Genomic DNA, 15,296 nt, shown 5'->3' with positions numbered 1-15,296 from the left:
TTTGAGCAATTTACTGTTATTGTCTCACTATTAGTATTCCCAGCTTTAATAGGGGGTGATAAACTAGATTTGGGGGTGTTAATTTGGAGAGGATTGTCCATCTCTTGATTCGCTGAGGACATTGACGAAATTAGACTCTGTGGCCCTATCTCACCAGAAGCATGATGAACAATGAGATTTCATTGGGAGGTTTTGAGCAGTTGGGCGTGCCCTGTTTATTATAGTAGGTTATCTTTTTTTGTGCCGTCACTAGTTAATTTCTCCCCATTAGACAATATAATTTTTATCTCGTCAATAAGGTCATCAATCGTGGCTAAAGGTGTAAATATCTGCTGCTGTTTTCTTTAGTTTTGCTGTTTTTAGGTATTTTACTCTTAAATGCTACAGTCTCTGTAGCCTTTCTTTTTCCCATATTCTCTGTTCCAATTATTATAATAACACTTATGGCTAGATCAGCTTTTCTAGAATTAATCTCATCATGAATGGCCTAAACAGACGTGTTCTCACAAAATAATAGGAGCCATGAACCCAGTATGGGAAATGGGTCCACAGTTCAAACCAATGCTTTGGACACCAATTTAACTACCAAGACACAACACATATGATGGTTTTTGAGGCAAAGACCTGACTTCCCTCGCTCACGTAATAGTCAATGTTAGATGATACCAGTGGTCTTAGCTAGATTACAATTTCAAAATGACCAGCCACTTGTAAAGATGAAAGTCTCAGTCCATGCAAATAAAAAGAGCCAAGAGGGGTGGCCCTGCCCTGCCTCATCCTGTCTCTGATGGGCGTCTCCCATCCTGTGGGAGGAGAGGCAACACTATAAGCATGATGGACACGCCTCCCCCACGACGTCATTGGCACCGATGGCAGAGGTGGTAACAACAGTGCTCCCTGGGACAGGAAGTCCCACCAGCGTGTGTGAAGTGCAGGTGAATGGTTAGGGCAGTTTGGGTAGCCCCCTCAAAGTCAGCAACACACCAGAGTGTCCTGCACCGCGGGGGAGAGGCAGCAGCACTGTTGGTAAGGGTGGTAACAACAGATGCACCCTAGGACAGGAAGTCCCACCAGGGTGTGTGAAGTGCAGGTGAGTGGTTAGGGCAGTTTGAGCAGCCCCCTCTAAGTCAGCAACACACCAGAGTGTCCTGTGCCGTGGGGGGAGAGGCAGCTCTATAAGCATGATGGACAACCCTCCCACAGGATGTCAGCGGCACCGGTGGCAGAGGTGGAAACAACAGTTGCGCCCTGGGGCAGGAAGTCCCACCAGGGTGTGTGAAGTGCAGGCCAACAGTTAGGGCAGTTTGGGCAGCCCCCTTAACGTCCGCAACACACCAGAGATAGCCAGGCTTTCCCCACAGATTGCCAATGGCTGTACCGACCTATGTTACTTGGTAGGTACTATCATTTTATTTTGAGGTTTTATGTCACATTTAGGTGGTGGAAAGGACTGTCTCATTTTCTGTCTGATTCCCAACTACACCTGCTGCTCTTTCCAACAAACAAAATAAACTATTTTGGGGGATGTTTGAAGGTCAATAAAGTATAAGCTCCACCTTGAACTGTAACACCCCTAAACTCATGGTGGACCACCTGATGTCAATGATGGGCTTCAGGTTGCCCACCAGAGGGCTGCTCCCTCCCCCTTATGTAGGAAAGGCCATCCACTCTGGAGTTTTCCTTGTACACGTCAGCCATATAAGGCACAGCAAGCCCAGGCAAAACAACGGCCCTCAGGAATAACACACTCTGCCTATCAGGGTCATTGTTTTTGTCATTGAGGAATGTATCTGAAAAAAAAGGAAAGTGCCTAGTGGACCACAACAACCTGGTGCCCCGCCCACCATTTCATCTTGGTGAGAGTGCTGCTCCACCAGTCCAAGCGCTTTTATCAGAATTGCCCTGCTTAGCAGGCTTAGATCTTTTGTTACAAATAGTGGTCTGCCACTACCCAGCGGTACACCACTTCTTCTAGCATTGTTGACTGTTATTGTGAGCAGTTGCCTATCTGAACCCCATGCCCTGCATCTCATGATTGAGAGGTAGGAAGGCCCCTGAAGACTCATATTCATCTGTATGAGCAGGAAAGTCCTATGCAACTTCTTCAAGTAGCCTGGCCAAAGTCAAGACCAAGTGGCCAGGAAGTTCCTGTCTATCCAGACCACACGCTTGCCTCAGCCTCCAGGGTTGGATGAGTGAAATTGGGTTTCACTTTACAATAATAAGTTTGGTACATGTTTCGTGTTTCTCTTCCCTCTGGTACAGATATGCTACCCGCCACTTCTGGTACAGATAAAACACTAGGGGGCAGATTTACAAGCCCCTTGTGACACTTTTACGCCACTGTTACGTCACTTCTGTGATGCAGCGGCGGCGTAAACCATGTGCCACGTTGAGACTTATTTACAACGTGACCCATCTAGGCAGATGCGTCACGTTGTAAAGCCCTGCGCCACATGAAACCTGATCAGGTTTCATGTGGCTTGAAGTAGGCGCAAGGAGTGAGGCACCATGTTGAGGATGGGCAGCTCCTGTGCATTGCAGGAGTTCCGTCGCTCTTGCGACGCGACTCCAGCAATGCGCCGCCTGTGAGCCTCAAGATGCGTCACACATCTGCCCCTCCTTGCACCATGGTGTGACCCATTGTAAATGCGACGCATCTGTGGTGGCGCAAGGCGAGGGGATTACGTGACGTATCTGTTCTGGCGCATCCCTGCTGATCTGCAGAGATGCGCCAGAAGACATTAATATGCCCCATAGTGCGTACTTTGGCTGGTCAATGGCATTTACAGGTCTGTGCTGTATTTGGGGACATATTGCACTGGATGCACCCCTATCCTAGGACTGTTTCCAATCTATGACTATTACCGATCATAAGGTGCCAACAAGGCAGAGTACTACACCATACCCTGTGTCGGTCATTCATTCAGAGGAACCAGGAGTATCTAAGGGTGTGGAGAACCTCGTTTATCCAAGACACAGACCTGCCTTTTTGGTGCCAAGCATGTCTGATGGGATGTTGACCCCCCGTATCTACATGCCCTGCTTCCCCTGTCAATACTGCTTTGGTCTCTGTCATTCATCTGCAGATGTTCAATCCCTGTAAGTTTACAATGATGTGTGACGAGGAGCTCATATGATTAGATGATGTGTTTTTATGTGCGCAGCCTCCTAGTGTGTGTACAGCTACAGTACTATCAAACTGATTTAAGGAGATCACACTTACAAAGCTCACAGGGCCAAGCATGTCTTTGAATGTTGTTGCAGAAGGAAGTGAGCTGTTCTTTATGTAGGGTTTTTCTGCAGGAAACAGTAGTTATTTTCTTTTGTCTTCTCATTTCAGGCTCGATGCATTCGGGCTATCCCATCATGGCCCACACAGACGCAGCTAAAGATTTGACTAATGTAGATAAGATCAATGGAGGAATCTGGGGTCCCATCCACGAGTTGGGGCACAATCAGCAAAGCTGGACCTGGAACATATTTCCTAACACCACAGAAGCCACTGGCAACCTTTGGCCAATCTACGTGCACGAGAAGGTGCTGGGAGTCCAGAGGAGCAAAGCTCATGGGGCCCTTCACCCAGAGAGCAGAGAGCAGGCCATCAAGAACTACCTCGCGAGAGGCGCCAAGCTGGAGGACTGGAAATTCTGGACGGCTCTGGAGACGTATCTTCAGGTGAGCCTTGAGGGGAAATGGGTGAGATCGTGTGGTTTCTGCAGTCAGTTGAGGAACCGCAATAATGGAGTGATCTCAGAATAACCCTTTTGGTATTCTTCAGTATCCAAGACATTTATTTATTTATTTTTATTTATAAAGTTTTATATAGCGCTAACTTGACCCAAGAGGGTATTGGAGCGCTTTACATTTAGGATTGCTCCGTTACAAGTTTCATCAGATATAAGAGCATAGAAAGGTACAGTACGCATAAACAATGTTTCAATAATTCGTAGGAAGGAGGGGAGGAAGAAGTAATAGCGGGGAGACGGAGAGGAACTATGCCCAATGTCCGGCTGGGTAGGTGACGGTCAAGGGGGAAACCAGGGCCAATCTCCTCATTAGCTGTCAAGCAGCTCCACCGGTCATCAGCCATGTTGCTCAGGTCTCAGCGTTCAGGAAAAAACGGTTTTTAGTTTATTTGATTTGCGAATGTTATATAGCGCTAATTAGACCCGGAGGTATCAGAGCGCATAACCAGGGGAACGTTGCATTAGAAGGTACATCAAAAGGATTATAAAGCACTGGCTAGAACCGTAGGTATCAGAGCGCTATAACAGAGGAACATTGCGTTACAAATTACATCAGTTACAATAGCGTAGTAAGGAACAGTAAACAAACAACGAGGTTAAGAGAATTTATAGAAAAGCAGGGAGGAAGGAGCCATAGCAGGGAGAAGAGGAAGAACTGTGTCCAATGTCTGGAGGGACAAATAGAGAGGGAAAGGGGAGAGGTGGAGTTAGAAGAGCGAGGACAAGGGGGATGACGGAAAAGAGATAAAGGGAAAGTCAGCCCAAAGACCGAGTGGGTGGGAGACGGCCAGGGAGATAATCCAAAGCCAGTCTCCTCTATAGCTCTCTAGGAAGCTCCAACGGGCATTGGTCCGAAAGCTGGAGAGAAAGGCGACGAGGACAAATCAGAGCGCCAGAAATACAACGAGGGGGGGGGGGGATGAGACCGGGAGAAGAAAAGAAACTGTGCCCAGTGTCCGGCTGGGCAGGTGATGGTCAGGGGATGCACCAAGGCCAATCACCTCAATTCGCTGAACAGAGCAGCTCCACCGGACGTCGTACAAAATGCTCGAGCTCCGCTGTCCGGGTAGGGCTCAAGTGTACTCAGGGGAATGTTAGTATAGTGCGGGGTGGGTGGGGGGGGGCCATGGTCCAAGAGAATTTCAGATGTCCTCTTGAGGTCAGGCACAGTCCTGGGAGGGTTTTGTAAGTAAAAGTATAAGATCAGCAAGGGGGAAATAAGAGTCACCAGTGTTGGCCACGTTGGGGTCGGTCATCCTGGACCCTTTTCCACACCTTGAGTGTGCCGAGAATGACAGAGGTTAACAGGGAAGGAAGGGCCAGACTCCCAATAGTTCTTAAAAAGGACACAAGATCTCACCATTGCCCTCCACAGAGGGTGGAAGGGGGTCTGACGAGGTTTCCCCTTTCCCATTCAAGTTGTGGCCTGATTTTGAAAACAACAGGCAGTTGTCAGTGATCGGTTCTCAATTGAGCCATGGAGGCCTGCAGTTCAGAGCGCGGAGTTCTGCTTTAAAGTCCTTCAAAGAGCTGAGCAGGTCTTCCGTGGTCAGGGCCATGACTGGATCGGGGTTTCTTTCTCCTGGGCTTGCGTCTTCTCCGCAGGCGTAAAGTAGCTAGACACCTTAGAGGTTACCTTCTTAGGTGGCATAGATGCGGACTCTACTAAGAACTGGGGCTGCCTCAGACTCCCAAGCTTCTCATTAATGCTCCCCTCATGCCGCTGTAAGTACTCTCTAAAAGGCCCCTGTGGCCCCATAAACAATGCTGGCTCTCACAGCCGCAAAAGGATAGAGAATGCTTAGGAGGAAGAACAAACTGCAGTGGCCATATTCGGGTCAGGCACTCCCTATTTACAGCTGGTGCCCAGTTGGAGGCGAGCTACTCCCCTATTTTCAGTATCTTTATGCTTCTGTGCTTGCGCTGGGTGCCCAGTAAAGTCCAGGCTAGTGTCAAAGTGTTGTGGGCTTGACAACACAGCTTTGAGTGCCTGAGTCCGCCATTTTGGAGTCAGGCAGTAGTAAAAGAAGGAGGGCTCCCCACTACCTTGCTGCTGCTTCACGGGCTCCCTATGTCCTCCCGCTGTCTCCCACAGGTGATTTGGACTGGTTTAGTAGGAGCCCTTGCCTACCTCCAGTGAATCAGGAGCCTCTCATTAGCACCAGATCAATGCCAGATGCTCCACTGCTGCTTTTAGTGCCGAGCCTCCTGTCGGTAAGTGGAGCCGCGGGAGTCTACTTGTGCGCTTCCTCTCAGCAGATTGAGGCGGTGGCAAAGAGAGTTGGGCAGCAAAGCTGTGCCCGCGACGCTGTCCTCACTTCAGGTCCGCAGCTCTAGATCAGTATATGAGGCCCTGCGCCACCATCTGGAGCCTCTTTAGTTAGGAGGATCAGCTCCCACTCAAGTTATATGTATACTTGATAAATCACCAGGAATATAGCTTGACTCACACTGAAGCAACTCCCGTCATCCACCCCCTTTCTCTCTCAATACAAATTTCCATTGGAGGTGTACTCCCCTGGTAGACAGAATGAATAAGGAAGGTAGTCCTGCTCCTTTTTAGCAGCTATTTCAGTTGTATTTCCTCGGTCTAATGAGGATAACCTGCACTTGTTAAGTTTGTTTATGTTGACTGTTTGAGCGTAGGGGCTCTCCTTTGTAACCAGGGCTGTGAGCCAGTAGCAACTTAGGATAGACCTGGTCCCCCTCGATCTTTAATTCTCTATTAGATAGCACTGTCATGTTGGATTTCCTGACCAAAGAAGGAGTCAAGCATTCATTTGCTTCCATTCGCTAAGCAGATACCTCAAACTGCGATTATTCCATCTTAATTTTCAATTCGAATTGGCAATACCTTTATTTCCTTTGCAAATTCCATCATTAGATTCATCATCACACATCCTTGTCTTAGTGATTAATGGGAAGCGGCGCATCTTGGAGACATTTTCGGTATTTAGAAACACTGCACTCCTTTATGACGAGTGCGAGTGATTGCAGCGCATTTGGAATGGTTATTCAGTCGCCACAGTCAGCGCTATCCCGCACGCATCAGTCAGCGCTCTTTTTTCACCTCCGTTCAGCTCCTTGCACAGTACCTCATTTCAAATCCTTAACGCCTCTTTCCCATGGGTCAACACTGATGGGGGAAAGTACAAGCAAAAGTACAAACAACTAGATCCTCAGTCAGTGGTCGCAGTGGGCGGGAATGGCGGGGCACGGCGTGCCCCTACTTCTTTAATTCTGTAGATTCCGTTCCCCTACTTTTTTATTATGAACATGCGCCCGTCAACGTCAGAAATATTCTGTTTGTGGACGGGCGGGGAGTAGAGAAGGAAAAGGTCTCTGTCTCTTACTTCCTGCCCAGACAAGACAAGGAAGGCGTCCGCTTCTGCTCTGCCTTTGATTATCCTAATGTTGCAAAACGTGTTATTTTTGATACAAATCAATAATGATTTTTAAAGAGAACCCCAAATCGTGGTATTAAGTTTTAAATTCTGAGTTTGTGTTTCTCCAGGCCAATCACTCTTAAACTATACTGTTTAATAGTATGGTTATCATGTGACTCCTACACCTTGTAGTCCTTTGTCTTATGTAACATTTCCTATACAGTCATTTACACACGTAAAATTGATTGTCTCTGTGTATATTGCTGATGACAGAAAATCCATGGCTCGTGCTTCCACTTTTAAGCATTTTTGGGACATTCTGTGATTAAAATAAATTCACAAAGTGGAATATGTTTCTAATGTCAATAGCTCATATTAATCGTTAAATAATCATGTGTATCCATTGGTTGAATTACATAACATAATAAGCTGTAACTGGTCAGTGAAATGCCACACGAATACTAAAGATTGGGATGTTTTGCGCATCCTGGCCACACCTCTAACTCCGCCCACTGATCCAATCCTCAGGTTATTCCCGCCCTCTGATTCTCCGCCCACAGTTCCCGTACTTTTTTCCCCACTTCGACCACTGCCCTTAGTCCATATCACTACACTCCCTCCAACAAATTGCACAGATCATGCATCAAACACAACTAGCAAATTATTCAGTTATCATCTTACACTTGGATGGAGTCTTTAGAAATCCTGCCTTTTTCCTTTTCCTTTGCTGTTTAGAGCCCAAAACAAATGAGTAAAGCAATCAACACATTTTCAGGGTCGACACATGAAGGATTGCATCCTTAAACCCTGCCATATGTATCATACATGATTAACCAAAGCAATACATGGTACCCATGCTCTTAAGCACGTTAAAAAACTGAAGAATTACACTACACGGGCCTGATGGAAATCGCAAAGATAACCTGGCCCATGCACCCTGACATAACAAAAGCGACTCACACCCTAGATATAATGCTCACATGCGGCACTGGCCACAGACTGATTTTCTCCTGTACAGAGCTATGAGGATGGACTTGCCTGGCCCTCCTCCTCATGCAAGAGCAGCCTAGGATGCAGATTTAGCTGGGCCCCTGGATGACAGGACCTGGGCAGCCATAAACACGCTTACACACACACACAGTGGTCTGCAAAGAGCGATTTAAACTGGTACACTATAACTTGTTGCACCGCCCCTATCTAACACCGGTGAGACTTCGGTGCATCGCCCTGATCCGAGCGGACACCTGCCTTAGATGCAATGAGGAGGAGGCAGATTTTTCCACTTAGCATGGAGATGCCCTGGGCTGAAGCAGTTCTGGGATCAGGTGGTGAAGAGAGTGCAGGAGAGCACAGGCTTTCACATTGAGGAGGATCCATTGCAATGCTTGCTGGGCCACATTAAGAAACCCAGGAAGTCCAAAATGACTTACAAGCTGTAACAACTGATGCTGGCACTAGCTAAGCGCATGGTGGCTATCACTTGGATGGAGCTGAGGGGCACGGAAACAACAGCATGGATTAGGAACATATGCGAGCGGTCCTTAGCAGAAGAAATCCACAGGAAAGTAAACCATAGGGACGACAAACTGCACGTTAGTGAGTGACGGAAACTGTGCAATGCTGCCCTGAATTTGGACCCAGGTGGAGATGACCAGCATGAATCAGATGCAAATGGGGACACGGCTGGGGGGGGGAGGAGGGGGCAAGAGAAGCGAATTGTGCTGGACGGATATGGAATGGTTACCCCTGATTTCAAATGTACTCCTAATTGCTACCTCATAGCTGCTGGTTTTGTATATGTATAGGATGGAGTCCCCCTGCATAGCTGGTAGTGTGCCTCTGATACCTGTATTTGTATGATTGCTGCAATATCTGTTTAAATCAAAAATAAAAGTTTTAAAAAGGTAAAACAGGCTGAAGAAGCCATTAGGCAACCGGCAGAATCCAGGAATCTGTAAAACCATCTTTCACTTTCCCTTTAGTTGAAAGATCAGGAAGGAGAGGTTGCATGGCAACCACAAGAAACCATATATCCCAACTCAGATCTACAGGGCAGAAAATCTGGGTTGAGGCCAAGAAGAGGGATATAAACTACAATTGCGGATATTGGTGAAGATCTACTATGCTCCTGAGATGCGGATCACTTAAAAATCTGAATCCTCTTTGAAGGGGGCATGGATCTCAGCTCTGGAACAAGCCTCCACTGGTGTCATTCTTTCGGGTCGTGCAGTCTCCTTCACATCGACCGGGAAAGGCGTCACAGGTGGGATTCCACAGGGCTCCACTCTGTCTCCTCTTCAATTCAATATAAACAGGTGACTGCTGTACCAGTTGACTTTGCCTTATCCATCACTGTGTCGTTGATAATACACAAATCTGTAAATGAGTGAAATACCACAGCTTGGCTGACCACCTTTATCAATGTATGTAGGAGAAATATCTCTGCCTGAGTAGATCAAACGCGGCCGTCTTATGACTTAGAGATCCCTTCCATGGCAGACTTACCTTCGACTGGATGTAGGAATTATTGTCCACACTGACCCCTGCACAGCACTAAAACAAAATCAGTGATCACAAGCACCCACTTTAATCTCATGCTACTTGTGCTGCTCTATTTTGGTAAACTTTACCAGAGCCTTGATAGGATCAAGCAATTATTAAATATTGTGTAAACCCAAGTTCCGAGGAAAGATATTGAAAACCAAGCAGCCAGGTGGTTTTATTGTAAGGAAATCATTTCAATTTTGAAAGCTTGGGAAAGATGTGGCTCAAAACATCATCAGTCATTGTTCTTGAACTAAACTTTGGAGCCCAAAGTGAGATCCAGAAATGGAAATCCATTTGTTTATGCCAGATGTTATTGAAATGCCACCATAGACAGCCTGTCTGTGCTGTGGGAGCCCAGCTTTGGAATGCACTGAACCTAATCCTGTAGAACCTACTTCAACTGGCAACTTAGAAACACTTTAAGTCTACTGTTGACACTCAACCATCCAAAGGCGTGGTCCACATTCATGAAGAAGGTTTTGGCATTCAGCAAGAACTGCTCTCGGTTCTGCTGGCAATCCACAAGAAGATAGCCCTCCACAAATCAGATAGAGCCATTCTTAAACAGAAGGCTCAGGCTCTCCTGTCTGATTCTAGTCGAGCTAATGCCGGCTTTGTGTGATCGGTGCTGTCCAGCTCAGCCACACGTCTTCTTTCTGTATAGGAAACAGTCAGATATCCGGTGGAAACCAGGCATGTGGGAGAAGCTAGCATGCTGCGAGTGGTGAGCTTGTGGAGTTTGTGGAGTCCAGTGAGAAGACATGGTGGCCCCCTGTGCCCTTGGAGCCCTCTGGCACCCTGAACGCACCGGTGACTTGAGGCAATGTGCCGCAGCCAGCAAGAGAACAGGAGTGAAGCCAGAAAGCCAGGACAGCAGGAGGCTGGCTGTGGGCTGGCAGCAAGAGGCTGTGTAGCGGCGTGGTGAGGTGAGGGTGATCACATTAGGACAGAGATATCAACACAATGCGCATAGGTTGTTGGGATTAGGTCCTGCAGCTGGTGCTTGCAGTGTAAGCAAGAATGACCCCTAACCACCCATCCATGTACCAGCCTATTCATCCACTAATTCGCTCATCACAAGACTCACCGGTTCCAAGGAAAGACTGCTTTGCTCATGCGCATTGTTAGACCTGGCACCTTGGCGTGAGTTTCCCTTCCACTTTTTGCTGATGTGCCTCCGATGTTTTGCTGGTTTTCCGATACTCAGGGCACTGCGCCACGGCCGACCCGTGCCGCAGTGCAAGTGCTCCCTACTGTAAATTGTACATGTGATTGGTATCCATGATTAGTTCATTGGATTTACTGTTAGTCCCTAGTAAAGTGCACTAGGAGTGCCGGGGCTTGTAGATGCCAATACTGCTGGTGGGCCTGCAGCGCTGGTTGCGCCATCCACCGAAGCAGCCGTAAATATGTGCCTGGGAACTGCGACCGCAGAACCCGCGTGCGGTCTCGTACTGTCACGCTAGCTGGGCAAGTGCACCCACTTGCCAGCCCCCGAACCTTCCCTTAACTACATATTAGTCACCCCTATGGTAGGCCTGCGGGCAGGGTGCGTTGTAGGTGTATGGTAGGACAAGCCCTGGTGTGTGGCATGTCCTAGTAGTGACTTACACCCAAAACCGTATTTCACTATTGAAGGCTACCTGCTCCATTAGGCCAGACTGAGCTGCTGGAATTATTACACCCTATAATCCCAGCAGGCTCAAGGAGTATGGTAGCGAGTCGTGTTTAGTATTCCTGAACTCAGGATGATAAAATATTTCTTGTAGTCAAGTTTATTTTAGTATCCTGTGTTTGCAAATGCTACTTTTAGAAAGTTAGCCTTTGCTTGCCTAACCATTTCAGCCCGCCTCTGCTGGTATGTGTATCTGACTGTCTGGGATGTGTGAGTGACAGGGCTGGGGGGATGACAGGTGGTGAATGCGCAGATTACACCTTAGTGGGAGGTAGGAGTGGCTCTTGACTCTGGATCTTGCTGTGCTCTGCCACCACAATGCTGGCTCCACCCTCCTGGGGAGCGACTGATGACTCAGCTGACACCTGGCCCAGGAAGGGCGAAGCCCCATCAACAAGGTACTCTGGCTACCCCTGTCCGCACAATGCTGGCTCCACCTCCTGTGGGGCGTCTGATGCGCCTGCCCCTCACACTGAAAGCAGAAGCCGGATTACACCCGCCGGAGTACTCAAGGACTGAAAGTGGCTATGCAAAGGCCCCCCTGGCCTGCGAGAACAAAAGAAATACCGTATAAAAGGAGGAGCCCTGCTCCTTGAAAGTTAGATCCAGTTTGGGCTACAGAAGGAACTCTACCCGACGAGAAGGACCGTGAAGGACAAGGAAGGGTGCTGTCTCTTGCCTGTGTCTGGTGCCTTGCTGCCGAAGGAGAAGAAAAAGGAAAGACTACGAGAAGACTTTTGCTTGACAAGACTTTGTACCAAACTCTGCTGAAACGATCTCCAAGGGCTTGCTCTGAACTTGCCCCCTGACCAGCGCCCCAGGACCAGTGGGCGCTACACCCTGAAGAAAGTGACTGTGAGTGCTGCTTATCGCTGCAGTACCGACGGAGGAATCTCCTCCAAGGCAACGACATCCACCTGACCACCGTGACCGGGGCCCAGAGCAACCGCGAAAGCAAAGTGAGGTCCAGCCGCCGCTGGCCCGAACACCGTGACCGCAACTGCACCGGGAGCCCGAGAGCAAAGCGAAGGAGGACCCGTCCGGTCCGAGCTCTCGAGTTGACTGCGCCACGAGCAGCCAATCCACTTGCAAAGACGGACAGTCGCCCTGTGAGAGTCCTCTGGGTCGGTACCTTGCCCGACAGCTCAGCTGTGAGCGCACAGCTGCACCGGCACTTGGCTGGGTACGTCCTGCACTTGCAGGACCGTACTGCCACTTGCTGCCACCACACGGCCGCCGCCTCCAGGGTCGGAGCGAACGACGAGGAAAGGATCCTGCCGCCACGGAGCACCGCTGCCCCAGATGACCCGTGACCTGCTCGGCTGAGAGCCGCAACGAACAGCGACCCCGGGAAGGCAACGCGACGTGGGACAGCTCCCCTGGAAGCCGCCCGCTCCACAAGAACTTTGTTGAACCGGCCCGAAGGCCCTAAAGAACACTTTTTGCTAGAAAGAACTGTGGCAACTTGAACTAAGTAACTTGGAACCGCTATTTTGAAGTTTGATAACTGTATTCACCAACCTGCTTTAAGTTTATATAAAGATATATATTTTTACAGAATACAGTTTGGTCTCGTTGTGTGGTGGGTTGGTTGTGAAGGTGTAGTATTGCAAATGTTTAACCCTATGTGCCCCAAAGATTAGCCTACGACTGCTTAAGCCACACTACCTAGAGGGTAAGCAGAGGTTGTCTGGAAGGTAACCCTCAGCCCTGACGAGGAAGAGAGAGTCCCTGCTTGTCGCTAGTGTCACACTGCGCCAACTAGAGCCTCCCCCTTCCTACATTGGTGGCAGCGGTGGGATTTTTCGAATCTACATTTGCAGTATTTATACCTGAGCTTCTGACCATTGCACAGTGATTACAGTCCAGTTACTTAACCACAGACTTTGCTTTTGAATTTTTGCCGAAAAGAAGATTCCAAGTGTGAGAACCATGCCGGGCACGAAGAGCCTGGATGGAGCGGAATCCACGACCTCGGAGGTGTTGGAGGTCGAGTGGGACGCCGCGAAGCTGGATACGTACTCCAGAATGGAACTTAAGTTTTTTTGCAAGAAACTCAAGGTTCCACACACCGGTTGCAAGAACAAGCCACAACTCTACAAGGCCCTGAAAGCCTGGATAGAGTCCAGAAAGGCCCCGGAAGATCAAGACGCCCTCGCGGAGCAAGTTGCAACGGAGGAGCAGAATGCTCTTGGGGATCTGGTGGATCTCGAAAGGCAAGACAGCGTGCACAGCTTTGGTAAAGGCCTGTCGCCAGAGGAGCTGGCAGATAGGAAAGAAACAAGGAATCACGAGAGAAAGCTGGCAGAATTGAAAATCCAACTGGAGCTTGAACCAAAAAGAATGGCGCTGGAAGAGCGAAAGCACCTAATGGATTACGAAGTGAAAATGAGGGAGATGAGTCTAAAGGAGCGAGGCTTGGATCATCCTCCCTCTGGTGGCAGCACATCGCCAGTGCAGGTAGAGTCAAGAGTGCACATCCCGAAGGACGTAGTTAAGGAGTTCTTTAAGGGGGATGACATAGGACAGTGGTTTAGGGCATACGAGGTAGCCATGTCCTCCCACCGGGTCCCTGACAAGGACTGGGGAGCGGGGTTGTGGGGAAGGTTCCTTAGCGAAGGGCGAGATACCTTGCTAGATTTGCCCGTTGAAAATCAGAGATCCTATTCCCACATGAAAGAAGCTTTAATGAACAGGTACGGGCTTACCCCTGAAATGTATAGACAGAAGTTTAGGGGATGTACTAAGCGGCCTGGGAATACGTATGTGGAGTATGTGACTTACTTTTGCAGAGCACTGGATGGTTGGGTGAAGGGTAGCAAAGTGAATGATTTTCAAGGTCTCTTTGATTTGATTGCATGGGAGCACTTGTCTGATCACTGTTTTCCTGAGTTACGCCAACACCTGATCGATAGCAAGCTGTCCAACCCGAGGAAGCTTGCTGAGGAGGCGGACCGCTGGCTCAGCACCAGGGTCCACAAGGGTCCCGTGGGAGACTCCGCCAAGAGTGGGCAGGGTCCCCAGCAGAAGAGTGGGGGGGACAAGGGGGGAAAACAGAAAGGGTTCCAAAAAGGCCCCCAAAGTAGTTCCCAGGGGAACCAGCAGCAAGGTTCTCAGCCTCCCCCAACCCCGAAGCAGAATGGGGCCCGACAGGTAAACCTGTTCCAAAGGGGCCCTTCAATTGTTACAAATGTGGCGAGCCTGGGCACATATCCAGTGACCCCAAGTGTCGCCTGTTTGGAAAACCCGCACCCACTGGTGCTCCACCCCGTCAAGTGACTAGTGTTCACTTAGGAGAAGAAGTGATGGTCCCGGGGGTGGAGATCCCGTTCACATGACCCTGGTCTCGCTAGGAGACAGTGAGATGATCCCTACGAACTACCTGCCCTCTAACACTAAGAAATACGGGCAGGTGGTGATCATCAATGGCAAGGAAGCTGAGGCTCTTAGAGACACAGGAGCCAGTGTGACTGCAGTGAGGCAGCACCTGGTGTCTCAAGAGCAGGTTGTACCCCATGCCTACTGTAGGGTTATCAACGCTGATAATTCAGAGAGTCAGTGTCCGATGGCTCAAGTTCCCTTCGAGTGGGGGGGGGTCTCTGGTACTCTGCAGGTCTGTGTAAGAAAAACCATGCCTGTTGACTGTTTGCTAGGGAATGACTTGGAGCACTCCCCTTGGGAAAAGGTGGAGAAGACGACTCACCTGCGGATGGTGGGTCTGCCTGACTGGGCGTGCGTGACCACCCGGTCGATGGCAGCCAGTAGGGGTGATCAAGAGGTCCTGGGGCCTGAAGGAGAGGCCCAGGAACCGGCCTTAGGGAGAAGGCGCAGGGGGCGCGGGAAAGCGGTCCCCGAAGTTCCCACGGTCCAGGAGGAAGCAGACCTTGAGGGGGATGCCCTGGAGCCTACAGGGGAACAGATCGCCGAACTGGGGGACCT

At 49.4% G+C, this 15,296-nt stretch overlaps 1 protein-coding gene across 2 annotated transcripts in view; it reads left to right on the top strand.

The window, feature by feature from the left end:
• LOC147693228 (TRPM8 channel-associated factor 2-like) overlaps positions 1 to 15,296 on the top strand; it is a 223,146-nt gene that overhangs the window by 153,086 nt on the left and 54,764 nt on the right. The window contains exon 7 of one of the 2 annotated variants that reach the window (XM_086933634.1): positions 3,344 to 3,678. The exons of the other annotated variant lie outside the window; for it this stretch is intronic. Coding sequence (XP_086789760.1) covers positions 3,344 to 3,678 — 335 coding nt within the window. The remainder of the gene's footprint in view (positions 1 to 3,343; positions 3,679 to 15,296) is intronic. 2 annotated transcript variants of the gene reach the window in all.

Source organism: Lissotriton vulgaris, chromosome 8 (assembly GCF_964263255.1).
Source record: "Lissotriton vulgaris chromosome 8, aLisVul1.2, whole genome shotgun sequence".
Lineage (NCBI taxonomy): Eukaryota > Metazoa > Chordata > Amphibia > Caudata > Salamandridae > Lissotriton > Lissotriton vulgaris.
Note: the sequence above shows the minus strand (reverse complement) of the source record. Positions and strands in the feature narration are given on the sequence as shown.